The 16,216-nt window shown below is 45.3% G+C and overlaps 1 protein-coding gene across 1 annotated transcript in view; it reads right to left on the bottom strand.

The window, feature by feature from the left end:
* SYNRG (synergin gamma) overlaps nucleotides 1-16,216 on the bottom strand; it is a 303,838-nt gene that overhangs the window by 191,889 nt on the left and 95,733 nt on the right. The window contains 3 exon segments of the mRNA XM_040424188.1: nucleotides 3,527-3,648; nucleotides 14,032-14,271; nucleotides 15,773-15,969. Of these exon segments, the coding sequence (XP_040280122.1) occupies nucleotides 3,527-3,648; nucleotides 14,032-14,271; nucleotides 15,773-15,969 (559 nt within the window).

Genomic DNA, 16,216 nt, shown 5'->3' with positions numbered 1-16,216 from the left:
GAATAAAAATGTTTTTTTTAACCTATTTTTACCACTGTCATTAAGTACAATATGTGACCAGAAAACAATCTCAGAATGGCCTGTATAAGTAAAAGCGTTTTAAAGTTATCACCCATAAAGTGACATGTCAGATTTGCAAAAAATGGCCTGGGTAGGAAGGTGAAAACAGGCCCGGGGTAGAAGGGGTTAAAAATTTCTTGAAAAATTTTGTCATTTGTATTTTTTGTATACATACAGAAGAAAATAATATAATCGCAATATATAATCGCACATGCTTCAAATTATATCGCAATATAGATTTTAGGCCATATCGCCCACCCCTAGTTGTCGGTCACCCAAGGGCAAAGGGAATGGTATTTACATTAGATCCAAAAGCCCCAGTTTGTCAGAAACAGAGGGAAATGCTAGATGGGGACATTCAACTAGAAGAACTAGAATTGGTGGTGCAATCTCTCCCCAATGAAAAAGCGCCGGGTGGGGATGGTCTGCCAGGGGAATTTTATAAAAAGCATCAAAAGGTTTTGCTTCCACACCTTCTAACTGTTTTCAAAGATTCTTAGACCCCTTTCACACGGGCGAGTATTCCGCGCGGATGCGATGCGTGAGTTAAACTGAACATAGGAACACAATCGCAGTCAAAACTGACTGCAATTGCGTTCCTACTCGCGAAGGTTTGCCGCAACGCACCGGGACGCATCCGGACACGCCCGTGTGAAAGAGGCCTTATAGGGCAGGTGTATTACCAAGCTCTATGAGAGAAGCTGTTGTGGTGGTACTTCCCAAACCGGGCAAGGACCCTGCTTTGGTAGATTTGTATAGGCTTATCTCTTTTAACGGTGGACATAAAACTGTTAGCTAAAGTACTCGCTAATAGACTTTTGACTGTTATCTCATATTATTCATGAGGTCCAGTGTGGGTTTATGCCTGATAGATCCACGTCCTTAAACCTCAGACGGCTATTCCTCAATCTCCAGATGGTGGGCGCAGGGGGGGAGGGGTGTCCTGCGGTGGTTTCACTTGATGCTGCCAAGGCTTTTGACAGTGTCGAGTGGGACTATCTATGGGCAGTCATGTTAAAGCTGGGGTTTGGCCCTGTATATATTGGTTGGGTGAAATTAATTTATAGTCAGCCGAGAGCTAGGCTAAGAATTAATGGGAAACTGTCCCTGACGATGGCATTGGAGAGGGGCATCAGGCAGGGTTGTCCCTTGTCGCCCCTCCTATTTGCCATTGCGATAGAACTTTGGGCATGCATTCTGCGCTCTACTCCTATGATTCGAGGCTTGGGTAGGGGGGGGATGTAGAAGAAAGAGTTTCGCTTTACACGGACGATATGTTGTTATATGTAGGTGATCTGGCTGCATCCATTTATCCCATTATCTCCTTAATATCAGACTTCGGGAAACAATCTGGTTTAAATATTAATTGGAACAAGTCTGTCATTCTCCCGCATTCCCCCCTTCCGCAAGCTCTCTGTTTAGATCATGTAAATTTGAAAGTGGTCTCATCCTTCAAATATCTGGGCATCAATGTTTCGGTTAACCCCCAATTGTTTATTACAGATAATCTGCAACAGTTAATGGAGAAATTTAAAATGAAAACGGATGCTTGGCATAAACTCCCTCTCTCTGTAATAGGTAGAGGTAACCTTCTTAAGATGATTTTCATGCCGCAGCTACTCTATATCCTACACAACTCGCCAGTTTGGATACCCATGCACCATTTTTATAAGCTACAACAGATATTTCGTCTGTTGCTGTGGGGGGAAAATAAATGTAATAGAATCAGGTATGAAACTTTACAACGCGATAAAGAAATGGGTGGATTGGCCTTGCCTAACCCCTTCCTTTATTTCCTAGCGGCGCAGTTGCAGCATTTTAAAGGATGGGGGGCACTGGGAAAGGTTGGGAGGACTGCGGAACTGATAAAATGGGTGTCCGGGTTTTGCCCCCCTATGTCGATTTTGGAAAAAAACATATCTAACCCCGTCAAATCCCTTCCAATTATTAAACTAATGAGGAATTTTATAAATATCTCCAGAGGCACGCTTTAAGCTCACAATTTAAAGGGTCTTTAGTGCGATTTGTCTCCCACCAAATACTTACAAAACTGGTAGAATCAGGCTCTGCAAGGGGCGCTATCTCTGGCACTTATAAAGAACTCCTAGGTGAATATTTAAAAAAATTCCCACTTAAGATTAAAGTGAAATGGGAAGAGGATGTCGGTCCTATCACTGATACCCAATGGGAAGACGTACTTGCACTGACTCCAACGCTGTCCCTCAGTGAAGCTGCTAGATTGTCACAACTTTTTATGTTACATAGGATCGATAGAACCCCAGTTTTTCTATGGAAGTTGGAATATAGATCGGATTCTTCTTGTCTGAGATGTGGGGGGGGGGGGGGAGGAGAGAGGAAAGAGGCTGGTATATTCCATATGCTGTGGAGCTGCAAAACATTACAGAGATACTGGACAGGTGTTATTAATCTGATAAATAAAATTTATAGTGCCAGCTTTTCACTGGATCCTAAAATGTGTCTGGCTTATCATGGTTGGAATTAATAGACTTCTGCATCAGGCACGTAAAACTCTAGCTGCTAAGTGGATGTGGCCGCTTCCCCCGAGCGTCTCTGAATTTACTGCAAGGATGAATGTGGTTATCAGGCTAGAAAGGGGGATATATATGAAGCGTAAATGTCTTTTTAAGTTTGAAAATATTTGGGGTCCTTGGATAGATAAGTCGGGAGTTTGTAGCCCATGGTTATCCCTTCATAGTGGGCTCAGGGTTATTATGGGGTGACTTTAGTGGGGGTTATTAAAGGCTGCTTATAAGGGTACTTTTCTGGTTTTTACCTGTTGTTACTTCTATTAAATGGTATATTAGTCTGCCACTGCCTATACTTCTCTGTAATCAGTTTTATATACTGCATGGTCGGGACTTGGTCCCTAGATATATGACAAATGTTGACATTTTTAACGAATGTCTCAACTCAGGGGATGGGGGGTTTTGTGTTGGGGTTTGTATACAAAGAAATATTTGGATGTTAGTCGCTCTGAGTTTTGTAAACAATATCATTGTATTGTACTGGATGAAGCAATTGACACAAAAACTTGTGATATGTCATGGTTTATTTTTCATAACTGAATAATTATCTGATTTAAAAAAAAATTATACTTAATTATATGTATTTTAAATTTGCCAACTAAAAATTTCATTTGGCTCCTAAATTTTTCAGGTTAGGATCCAATGGCTCCTTGATATTTTTTTTGTCTGGAGCGCTGAATAATGTGACTCAACTGTGTAGAACACAATAGTCATGTTAGAAGCAGCTTTACTAGAGCTTGATCCTACACTGCCAAAGAATTTTGTAGGCTTATCTAGGTCCAGGAGAGGCAAGTCCGATACCGTTAGGTTCCCATCTGCGGAAGCCACCTTGTCATTGGTAGTTTGGCCAGACATAATTTTGATTTAAAAAAATAGGCACAAAGAGGTTAAAATTTCAAAATACTACATAAATTTCTTACCTGCTAAAAGAAGAGGTGGATTTCACATTATTACTCTGGAAATCAGAGAAAGAATCGTCTATCGATCCAGATTTAGAAGCATCTTGAAAATCTTGGAAATCATCATCATCTGCTTTAAATAGCTATACAAGTAACAAGAAAGACACTTGTGAGATAGCACTCCTTTAAAGCTATATCTACCATGGCAACCATTATTTTTCCAATCTCAATGTGTATAAAATAAAAAATGAAGCAACTTTGCAATCAGTCTTCGGCCTCATGCACACGACCGTTGTGTGTTTTGCGGTCCGCAAATCGTGGATCCGCAAAACACGGATGGCACGGACAGCCTTCAATATAAATGCCTATTCTTGTCCTCAAAGCACGGACAAGAATAGGACACGTTATATTTTTGATTCGCATCTTTTGCAGCCCCATTGAAGTGAAACCCAAACAACGGCCGTGTGCAGGAGGCCTTCATTAAAAATTTCTTATCACTTTGTATACAGTATAAAGATCCTATACAAAAACAACAAAATCTGCTGCTTACTCCCCCTTGCATGTAGAGGGCAGACAGAAGGGAGGATGACCGCAGGATCAGACTAAGGCCTCGTTAACACGACCGTTTTTTTTTTTCCGTTTACGGGCTGTTTTTTGCGTTCCGTATATGGAACCATTCGTTTCAATGGTTCCGCAAAACAAAACGGAATGTACTCCGTATGCATTCCGTTTCCGTATTTCCATTCTGTCGAAAGATAGAACATGTCCTATTATTGCCCGCAAATCACGTTCCATGGCTCCATTCAAGTCAATGGGTCCGCAAAAAGACGGAACACATATGGAAATGCATCCGCATGTCTTCCATATCCGTTCCGTTTTTGTGGAACCATCTATTGAAAATTTTATGCCCAGCCCAATTTTTTCTATGTAATTACTGTATACTGTATATGCCATACGGAAAAACAGAACAGAAAGACGGAACAGAAACTGAAACACAACGGAAACAAAAAACGAAACAACGGATCCGTGAAAAACGGACCGCAAAACACTGAAAAAGCCCTACGGTTGTGTGAAAGAGGCCTAAAGGTCCTTTTACACGGACCGAGATTATCAGGTATGAGCATGTGTATAAATGCTGGTTCCATATAACTGGGCTGTGTAAAAGGTGCCGGAGATCCCCTGACTAGTAGACCCACATTCACTGGGCGATCGTGTCATTCTCCAGTACTAAAAATCATTGTTCTTGTGAAGCAAATCATACTGTCTAAACAGCATTGTGCTACCCAAAAAAGTGATTTTCTACTGGGACAAGTGATCACTGCAATGATTGCTTGTCCCACACGGCAGAGATGATTGCTGCATGTAAATTCAGCCCTCGTCTCTGCTCACAATCATTCATCAGGCATGGCTGGTTCACTACCAATAATTGCTTGATACATAAGATTATTTGGAGAAGTAACACCGATATTGAACTGCTTCTCAAAACAGTGTCTTGTTAAAATTTTAAAAGGGTTATCCGCGACGCTTCTGATGCCCGCATGGCCGCCTATGCATCTCCACTAGGTAGGCTTGTCCCTGCTAATGGCCATCAGAAGCAATGTGGGTGGCAGGGAGCAGGGTAAGTATAACTGGTATGAGGGGCATTTTGGGGGGCATTATAGGGATTGGATAACCCCTTTAGGACACAGCCTTATTTCACCTTAAGGACCAGGCCATTTTTTGCAAATCTGACCAGTGTCACTTTAAGTGGTGATAATTTTAAAACGCTTTGACTTATCCAGGCCATTCTGAGATTGTTTTTTAGTCACATATTGTACTTTATGAAACTGGTAAATTAAAGTGGGGCTATCCCAGGTGGGCTATACCCTCTCCACAGGCACGAGGCTATTCAGTTTCTACCAAAAGCAGTAGGAGAGAAAAGAAAAGCAAGGAACCAACAACTCCTGTACCGGGAAAGATCAAGAGACCAGCCCGGAGAAGAGGAAGTAAAAACATAGGGTGGGATCTGTGTCCCCCAATGCCTACTACGAGAAAAGGATTTTACAGTGAGTACAAAAAAATCCAATTTTCTCGTGCATGGCATTGGGGGACACAGCACCATGGGACGTCCCAAAGCAGTCCCCGAGGGTGGGAAAAGAACAGCCATGCCACCAGTTGGGCATAACAGGTGCAGGAAAACCATGTGACCCAACAGGAAAAAACACGGAATGGGCAAGAGGTTCCATAACCAGGAAGAAACCTCAAGGAAGAAGCAGTGAAGACTGCCAACATCCCAGGACAAATGCCTGGAAAAAAATCCAAATTGCAAGAAGGCAAAAGGGAACACCGAGCTCAGCCAAGGGCTGGAGAAAAAAAATTAGGACAGCACCGCGTGTTGGAACTACCTAACGCTCTAAATTGTCTCAGACCCAAAGAGCGAAAAAAAACTGTGGCCAACCCCTGACAGGTCAGGGGAGAAAGGAAACAGGGAAGCACTGGAGGCCAAACGAGTGAGGAAAGCCATAAGCAAGGCTCACATGTGAAGGGAGCAGGTCTCCTCTCACCGCAAGTTAAGCACCCTATTGAAAGGTGAAAACCCAAGGCTGCTAGAGGAAACCGCCAATCCTTGGGGAAGGAGGGGGTTGTAGGTAAAGGCCAGGAAAAGAGAATGATAAGACCTGCGTCCCAAAAACAGGAGACGAGGCGCGAGCCTTTGAAAACAAGATATCACTGAGAAGCGTAAGACCAGAGAAAACTCTGGGCATATGAAGTATCAGGGAAAAAAGGAACCAGATACAGGCCCAGGAAATCTCAGCAGGGACACACTGGACTGAGAGACATGGGAGTAGAAGGAGAGTACTCCAAACAGCCTAAGGAGGAAAGGTTCTACAAAAGGAGGAGGTCCCTCCCGAAGGAGACCATACGTCAGAATTGCAAACCGTAGCACTGAACCACTCAATACCAGGTACTTGGCGTGGGAGGATGGGAAGAGAGACCCGAATCCCAAGAGGACCACAAGGCTGTTCCCTTTATGGGTTCTAATAATCAAAGAAAAAGACAGGTGCACACTACAATCAGGTAGGTGCAATGACAACTGAAGGAGGCCCTCTATTTCGCCTGAAAAAAAGGGAAACAGGGCCGCATAGTACACCATAGAGCCAGACAGGTGTAACGGCTGCAGCATTAGAGACGGTGCAGGAACTCTACCTATGAAGGGAGTAAGATGGCTGTTTGGTGTACACTATGATGAGGTAGGTGCAATGGCCACGGCAATTGGAGGAGGCCCTAATATCTCGTCCGGTAAGGGAGAGAAAATGCCACATGGTACACCATAAAGCCAGACAGGAGTAACGGCTACAGCATCCGGAGATGGTGCAGGTACTCTACCTATGAAGGGATCAAGGTGGCAGCTTGGTGCCCACTAGAACCAGACAGGGGCAATTCTACGGCAATTGAAAGTGGCCTCTATATCTCGCCCGTAGGGAGAAATGTTGCCGCATGGAACACAATAGAGCCCGCCAGGGGTATTGGCTACAGCATCTGGAGATGGTGTAGGTACTCTACCTATGATGGGAGCAAAGTGGCTGGGAACAGACAGGTGCAATTGCTACGGCAATTGAAGGCAGTCTGTATATCTCGCCCGGAAGGGAGAAATAGTGCCGCATGGAACACCATAGAGCCAGCCAGGAGTAATGGCTTCAGCATCTGGAGTAGGTGTAGGTACTCTACCTATGAAAGGAGCAAGGCGGCTGGAAACAGACAGATATAATTGCTTTTTACTCACCAACCTACAGAAGGCGTTTGCCTGAGCTAACAGCTTGCCTAGAACAGGAACCCCCTGTAATGAGGTAGAGTGGCGAACACCAGCACCAGGATGGGGACCCTGTGGAAACACTCAAATGTGTAGAGCATAGCCCCTGGTATAGGGGAACCAGGAAGGCTTGTCAGGTACAGCCTTTGGCAGTGGTGCAGGTACCCCCCTGTTAAGGAGAAGGCATACGTACCAGAGACACCATGTAGGTGGCTCAGTATGCTAAACACGGGGACGGCTGCCTTACCTGTGCGGTTGAATACCTGTGCAGTCATGGGAGCACCATCCGAAAATCCACTAGAGGGGATACCAACCCTGGGTAGGAGAGGTTCCTCCGTGCACGTTAGTCTTGACCTCCCAGAGGGCTTCTGTATGGAGGAAGACCGCCTGATGCTCTGTTTCGAAGGAATCGGTGCAGAGGTGTCCCCAGAGGCAACGGATGGGGTGACAGGAAAGGATTCGTCACCAGCCTCAGGCCTGTCCTGGGGAGGACCCGAGGATGCCGAGGAGGGGTGGAACCCTGTTGAGACCACCCAAGGTTTTACTGTGAGCTACCCCTTGCCGGACCCGGTATCTGAGCGTGCCCCATCTGCAAGGAGGACCCTGGTAGGGCAGAGGTGGCCGCAATTTGGGTAGGTAGCGGTCCAGCGACTCCGCCATGGATTGGGAGAGTCGGACAAGGTTCCCATGGCTTTGACAGGGAGGGAGCCCATTCAGGGGGGGGACCTACACAGAAGGATTGGTCAGGGAACGCGATGGGGTCTGGGAAGAGGTACTGGACACAAGCAGGGACAGGCTGACCGCATGGCAGCCTTCGTAGACAGCGGCCGCACGTGAAAACAAGTGGCGATCCAAGGAGAGGCTGGGAGAGGAGACCCTCATAGAGCAGCCAGCAGAGGCTGTCTTATCTGGACCCGGATGCCATGTTCCCCAAAGAGGTGCTGCAGCAGCTATAAAAGGTGGTCAGGAGGGCTGCAGGAGAAATAAACCAATTGAGGGCGGGGGGGGGGGGGGGTAGCCACCCCCTCCAACAGAAAACCCATGTTAGACCAAGAAAGGGTGGAGGAGATAGCCCCTCCCGAGGGCAGGCCAGGGTCAGAAAAGCCCGGGAAGCAAGGAGGAGTGGCCGGGAAGATCGCGGCCTAGCAGGCCCAAAAGCCGGGGCCTCGATTTATGAGGCGGCCGGGAATGGAGCGAGGGGGGCGGGGCGAATCGCGGCCGACCGAGGGCCCTCCGGACCCACAAAACTAGGTGAGGACGGTAGGGGGGAGAAGCGACGCCTGGGGATGGGCGGATCAGGGCAAACTGAGCACCTGGGAGCCGAGAACGGGCCATGGAAGATGAGGCCTAGTCCCGGCAGAAGCCGGGGACTAAAGTAGCGGGGAAGGCCGGGGAGAAGACTGTGTGGCCAAGGAGGAGAGAAAAACCAACCAACCAAGGGGGAAGAGAAAGGAGGGGAAACAAGAATATAACCCCCCCACCAAGAAAAAAAAAGGGGGGGGGGGTTGGCTTGGAGCAAGATGGAGGCTTCCCAGGACCCCCAGCTAAGGTGGATCCCACCCCCCTGGCCACAGGAGGGAACCTAACCCTGGGGCAGGGACACCGGGACAGGGGAATATACTCACCGTCCGATATACTCACCATCCGATGTCTTCGGGCGCCGCAGGGTCACCCCTTCGGCAGACTCAACACGGGAACAGTGAGAATGCCGGCAAGCCACTGCGGATACAGTCTGTGGGGAATGGCTGACCGGCGATGGTACCGAAGTATGTGCCTGCAGGGGGGGGGGGCAACTAAAGTGGAACACGATGGAGCCCCAGCCTGCAGCAGGTATAACGGTGGAGATCACCGAGACCTGCAGAAGAGAGAAAAAAAAATAATAAAAATAAAAAAACAGCAGGACCTGCAAAAGAAGCAGGGCAGGTCTGCCTCCTACGGACACTAGACTAAAATTGAATAGCCTCGTGCCTGTGGAGAGGGTATAGCCCACCTGGGAGGAGCCAACACTTTTTGTGTCTAGTGCCTCCTAGTGGTAGTTGGACGTATACCCATGGTGCTGTGTCCCCCAATGCCATGCACGAGAAAATAGTTATTACTTTACATTCCCCATATGTCTACTTCATGTTTGGATCAATTTGGGAATGATATTTTATTTTTGGGGGATGTTACAAGGCTTAGAAGTTTAGAAGCAAATCTTGAAATTTTTCAGAAATTTTCAAAAACCCACTTTTTAGGGACCAGTTCAGGTCTGAAGTCATTTTGTGAGGCTTACATAATAGAAACCACCTAAAAATGACCCCATTCTAGAAACTACACCCCTCGAGGTATTCAAAACTGATTTTACAAACATCGTTAACCCTTTAGGTATTCCACAAGAGTTAATGGCAAATGGTGATAAAATTTCAGAATTTGGATTTTTTGGCAAATTTTAAATTTTAATAAATTTTTTCCAGTAACAAAGCGCCGTATGGTTTTTGGAAGGCAGATTTTGCCGGACTGGTTTATTTACACCATGTCCCATTTGAAGCCCCCCTGATGCACCCCTAGAGTAGAAACTCCATAAGTGACCCCATCTAAGTAACTACACCCCTCAAGGTATTCAAAACTGATTTTACAAACTTTGTTAACCCTTTAGGTGTTCCACAAGATTTAATGGGGAATAGAGATACAATTTCAAAATTTCACTTTTTTGGCAGATTTTCCATTTTAATCCATTTTTTCCAGTAACAAAGCAAGGGTTAACAGCCAAACAAAATGCTATATTTATTGCCCCGATTCTGTAGTTTGCAGAAACACCCCATATGTGGCTGTAAACTACTGTACGGGCAAACAGTAGGGAGTAGAGAGAAAGGTGCGCCGTATGGTTTTTGGAAGGCAGATTTTGCTGGAGTGGTTTTTTTGACACCATGTCCCATTTGAAGCCCCCCTGATGCACCCCTAGAGTAGAAACTCAATAAAAGTGACCCCCATCTAAGAAACTACACCACTCAAGATATTCAAAACTGATTTTACAAACTTTGTTAACCCTTTAGGTGTTCCACAAGATTTAATGGGAAATAGAGATACAATTTCAAAATTTCACTTTTTTGGCAGATTTTCAATTTTAATAATTTTTTTCCAGTTACAAAGCAAGTGTTAACAGCCAAACAAAACTCAATATTTATGGCTCTGACTCTGTAGTTTACAGAAACACCCCATATGTTGTCGTAAACCGCTGTACGGGCACACGGCAGGGTGCAGAAGGAAAGGAATGCCATACAGTTTTGGAAGGCAGATTTTGCTGGACCGTTTTTTTTACACCATGTCCCATTTGAAGCCCCCCTGATGCACCCCTAGAGTAGAAACTCCAAAAAAGTGACCCCATTTTAAAAACTACGGGATAGGGTGGCAGTATTGTTGGTACTAGTTTAGGGTACATATGATTTTTGGTTGCTCTATATTACACTTTTGTGAGGCAAGGTAACAAGAAATAGCTGTTTTGCCACAGTTTTTATTTTTTTGTTATTTACAACATTCATCTGACAGGTTAGATCAGGGCTTGACAAATTTCCTTGGAATCTAGGAGCCAGCTAAAAAAGTTAGGAGCCAGGCGGAGCCGCGTCATAAAGCCCCCAGTAGGTGCCCCCATAGTGCTTCCCCCCCACTTCTCCATAGAGCCCCCCCAATAATGCTGTATACCATGTTACATATACCGCCGCTCTGTCCCCGGACCCTATTGACTATAATGGGGACGGGGGTGGAGCTCCGGCGCAGCATGGCAGTTCGCGGTGAGAGGCCGCCGGACTAAAAAGTTGGACATGCAGTACTTTTACCATGCACTGCCGTGCTGCGCCAGAGCTCTGCCCCCATTATAGTCAATGGGGACAGAGCTGCGGTCCGGCGAAACAGCGGAAGGACGGATCTGACAGGGTGAACCGCCTGCCAGATCCATCCTGCCGCAAGTGTGAAAGTAGCCTTAGTTCTATAGCTACTGAATGAGACAGAAGAAGGGATGCCTTTAACATATAGATCTCCTTGAGAAGCCAATTTGATCCTAAAGGGTTAATTCACACTGTAATCTAAACTGTGTCCTGTCACTGTCTTATCACTGCTGCAAAAGCATCAGCACAGCCTCAGTGTAACCTGTTCTTTTAAAGGGCTTCTGTCACCCCACTAAAGTGATATTTTTTTTTGGGGCTAGTTAAATTAGTTATATAGCGATATATGAAAATATAATTGTGTTACTTACATTGATCCAGCAGTTTATTCAAAAAACGAAGTTTTATCATATGCAAATTCGGTCTCTACCAGCAAGTAGGGCGGCTACTTGCTGGTAGCTGCTGCAGAAATCCGCCCCCTCCTCTTGTTGATTGACAGGGCCAGCCGGGATCTCCTCCTCCGGCCAGCCCTGTCGGCATTTCAAAAATCGCGCGCCTGTGTTGATTCGGCGCAGGCGCTCTGAGATGAGGAGGCTCGTCTCCTCAGAACTCCCTCAGTGCGCCTGCGCCGATGACGTCTTCTATTTCGGTGATGTCATCGGCGCAGGCGCACTGAGGAGACGAGCCTCCTCATCTCAGAGCGCCTGCGCCGAATCAACACAGGCGCGCGATTTTTGAAATGCCGACAGGGCTGGCCGGAGGAGGAGATCCCGGCTGGCCCTGTCAATCAACAAGAGGAGGGGGCGGATTTCTGCAGCAGCTACCAGCAAGTAGCCGCCCTACTTGCTGGTAGAGACCGAATTTGCATATGATAAAACTTCGTTTTTTGAATAAACTGCTGGATCAATGTAAGTAACACAATTATATTTTCATATATCGCTATATAACTAATTTAACTAGCCCCAAAAAAAAATATCACTTTAGTGGGGTGACAGAAGCCCTTTTAACTCAAAGAATCGAATGAGTCACTAACTAAGTCGGATCTTTAGATTCTTTTAACCTGTGACTCATTCGATTCTTTCTTACTTAGACTCCCTGTACTTGTGTCAGTGACTCAGAGCTGCTAGTGCTTGCCTTGCCTCAGCTCTGATTGGTTGGTGGGCGGGGAGGGGCTGGCAGAAGCAGCTTACACTCTAGGATCAGATTACACTCCTCCCGAGCCCCTCCCCTCCCTGCTGCCAGCGTCTCTGCTATTGTGTGCTGTGACGGAGCTGTTTCAAACGGTGCTGCCTCCGGACAGAACGGCAGCTCCGCACCCATCGCCCGGGCACCTTTGAAAACGGGCTGACAAATACCCAAGCGCCAGGACTAAATTCCTGGTCGCCATGGCGACCTGGCGCCTGGGATTTGTCGAGCCCTGGGTTAGATCATGTAATATTTTTATAGAGCAGGTTGTCACGGACGCGGCGATACCTAATATGTATACTTTTTCTTATTTATGTAAGATTTACACAATGATTTCATTTTTTTTAAACAAAAAAAATCATGTTTTAGTGTCTCCATAGTCTGAGAGCCATAGTTTTTTCAGTTTTTGGGCAAATATCTTGGGTAGGGTATGATTTTTGCGGGATGAGATGACTGTTTGATTGGCACTATTTTGGGGTGCATATGACTTTTTGATCGCTTGCTATTACACCTTTTGTGATGTAAGGTGACAAAAAAATTGCTTTTTTTACACCGTTTTTTTTTTTACGGTATTCACCTGAGGGGTTAGGTCATGTGATATTTTTATAGAGCGGGTTATTACAGACGCGGCGATACCCAATATGTATACTTTTTTTTATTTATGTAAGTTTTACACAATTATTTCATTTTTGAAACAAAAAAATAATAATCATGTTTTAGTGTCTCCATATTCTGAGAGCCAGTTTTTTCAGTTTTTGGGCGATTATTTTACGTAGGGTCTCATTCTTTGTGGGATGAGGTGACGGTTTGATTGGTACTATTCCTTTTTTGGGAAGTAAGGTGTGCAAAATTTCAATTTCATCATAGTTTTTTATGGCGTTCACCGTGCGGGTAAAGTAACATGACCGTTTTATAGATCAGGTCGTTACGGACACGGTGATATAAAAAACATGTGTAGGGAATTTTATTTTTTTTAATCAATGATAATTGTGTTTTTAGATTTTTATCACTTTAAAAAAAAAAAATTAGACCCAGACCCACTTTGTTTTTGAAGATCCAGTGGGTCTGATGTCTGTATAATACAGTACACTATATAGTGTACTGTACTGTATTTTCACTTTACAAAGTCTAATTAGACTTCCGCCTTTAGCAGAAGTCTAATCAGTACCATTGACAGCTGGACGTCTGTGAAGGCGTCCGGTTGTCATGGTAACCATCACTCACTGCCACAGCAGAGCAGTGGGTGATGGGGAGGGAGGGGGCTCTGCAAACCGCTCGGCTATCCTGAGAGAGGGGGCGGGCGAATGATCGCATGCCTTCCCGCCCCCCTAAGCACCCCCCTCCCCTGCGCTCGCCGGCAGATAACAAAGAGGGCAGCGGGGGGGGGGTTAAACATTAAAATAAAGGTTATTTGAAGTTTCTGATCCCCCGCGGTCTGTCAGAAACTTCCGAAACCGCTGCAAACCGCAGGTCTGAATTGACCTGCGGTTTGCTGCGGCGCATTTAGCCAAGGTGCCTGCTCAATGATTTAAGCAGGCACCGGGTTCCGATCACCGCCCGCCGGTGATCGGAACTATACATGATGTACTGGTACGTAATAAAGTTCCAGGACAACATGCCGTACCGGTACGTCATGTGTCCTGAAGAGGTTAATGTGCACCATACATGAAGCAAGAGGTTAAATTGGAACTTACCGGTTGAGCGAACGAGGATGGCATGAAAGCCTGCTTTGCAATATCGCCCAAAGCACTTGATGTACTTTTCAGTGTTGGCTGGCTAATTTCAACAGGTTTAGCCACAGAAGGCCTTGATGGTGCTACGTGCAGTGGATTCATGGTGCTTGGAAAAGTTGGTGGAAAGCTACTTAAATTTGGTATAGGTGCACGTGTAAACTGATTCAGCATATCCACGTTCAAGGCACAGTCTCCCCTCTGCTTGTAAAAAAAATAATAAATGAAAGATAGCATCCATTAACAATTCTGCGCTGATCAATTTTTTATATATCTTTACATTGGTTCTCATGCAGAGCAACAAGTCCCCTCCATAGGCATAGAATTAAAAGATAATGTGCTGGCTGCTTGCAGTGAACACTTGGATTACATTACCTATTCAATCTGATGACAAAGGCGCAAAATAACTGCCCATGAACTGAGAAAAGTCAAGCGTGCAGCTGCCAAGATGCCACTTGCCACCAGTTTGGCCATATTTCAGAGCTGCAACATCACTGGAGTGCCCAAAAGCACAAGGTGTGCAATACTCAGAGACATGGCCAAGGTAAGAAAGGCTGAAAGACGACCACCACTGAACAAGACACACAAGCTGAAACGTCAAGACTGGGCCAAGAAATATCTCAAGACTGATTTTTCTAAGGTTTTATGGACTGATGAAATGAGAGTGAGTCTTGATGGGCCAGATGGATGGGCCCGTGGCTGGATTGGTAAAGGGCAGAGAGCTCCAGTCCGACTCAGACGCCAGCAAGGTGGAGGTGGAGTACTGGTTTGGGCTGGTATCATCAAAGATGAGCTTGTGGGGCCTTTTCGGGTTGAGGATGGAGTCAAGCTCAACTCCCAGTCCTACTGCCAGTTTCTGGAAGACACCTTCTTCAAGCAGTGGTACAGGAAGAAGTCTGCATCCTTCAAGAAAAACATGATTTTCATGCAGGACAATGCTCCATCACACGCGTCCAAGTACTCCACAGCGTGGCTGGCAAGAAAGGGTATAAAATAAGAAAATCTAATGACATGGCCTCCTTGTTCACCTGATGTGAACCCCATTGAGAACCTGTGGTCCATCATCAAATGTGAGATTTACAAGGAGGGAAAACAGTACACCTCTCTGAACAGTGTCTGGGAGGCTGTGGTTGCTGCTGCACGCAATGTTGATGGTGAACAGATCAAAACACTGACAGAATCCATGGATGGCAGGCTTTTGAGTGTCCTTGCAAAGAAAGGTGGCTATATTGGTCACTGATTTGTTTTTGTTTTGTTTTTGAATGTCAGAAATGTATATTTGTGAATGTTGAGATGTTATATTGGTTTCACTGGTAAAAATAAATAATTGAAATGGGTATATATTTGTTTTTTAAGTTGCCTAATAATTATGCACAGTAATAGTCACCTGCACACACAGATATCCCCCTAAAATAGCTAAAACTAAAAACAAACTAAAAACTACTTCCAAAAATATTGATATTTGATATTAATGAGTTTTTTGGGTTCATTGAGAACATGGTTGTTCAATAATAAAATTAATCCTCAAAAATACAACTTTCCTAATAATTCTGCACTCCCTGTACAGCCAGACACACCTAACTGACTCAAACTGGGATCTGTCAGGCTCTGTTGTTTTGATGTAAAAAATTAAGCTGCATGCAGTGCTATTCTTTTCTGTCCACCTCAAAAGTCAACCAAAACAAGAGATGCTGATAATAGTTACCTGTGCAATTCCAATCATAGCAAGGACAATATACAGTTCTTCTTTTGTTAGTTTTCCAGGAGTTGTCTTATTTGCCATTGCCCAAATCTGCCCTAAAGTTTCCCGAGGAAGCCCAGATGACAGGAGAATTGGATACAACTTGACTGTATCGATCCCTGATGTAGAAAGTGTTGATTCTAAAATATTCTTGTAAAGATCTATTTGGGATGGTGGAAAAAGTTTAAAAAGTGTAAATGTACAGATCATATGTAATTCTACCTTTCACATGTACGCAAGAAGTCATTTGAAAAAAGCAACCTTGACTGAGAGTTTTCAAAAATCCAATTCATTTCTAGGACTAAGGCCTCTTTCACACGGGCGTGTGCGCCCCGTTGCCATATTGCGGACCGCATTTGCGGATCCGCAATACACGGGTGCCGTTCCGTGGGCATTCCGCATCACGGA

The sequence above is a fragment of the Bufo bufo genome, chromosome 3, assembly GCF_905171765.1.
Source record: "Bufo bufo chromosome 3, aBufBuf1.1, whole genome shotgun sequence".
In the NCBI taxonomy this organism is placed as follows: domain Eukaryota; kingdom Metazoa; phylum Chordata; class Amphibia; order Anura; family Bufonidae; genus Bufo; species Bufo bufo.
The sequence above is the reverse complement of the archived record's forward strand: the minus strand, read 5'-3'. Positions and strand labels throughout refer to the sequence as shown.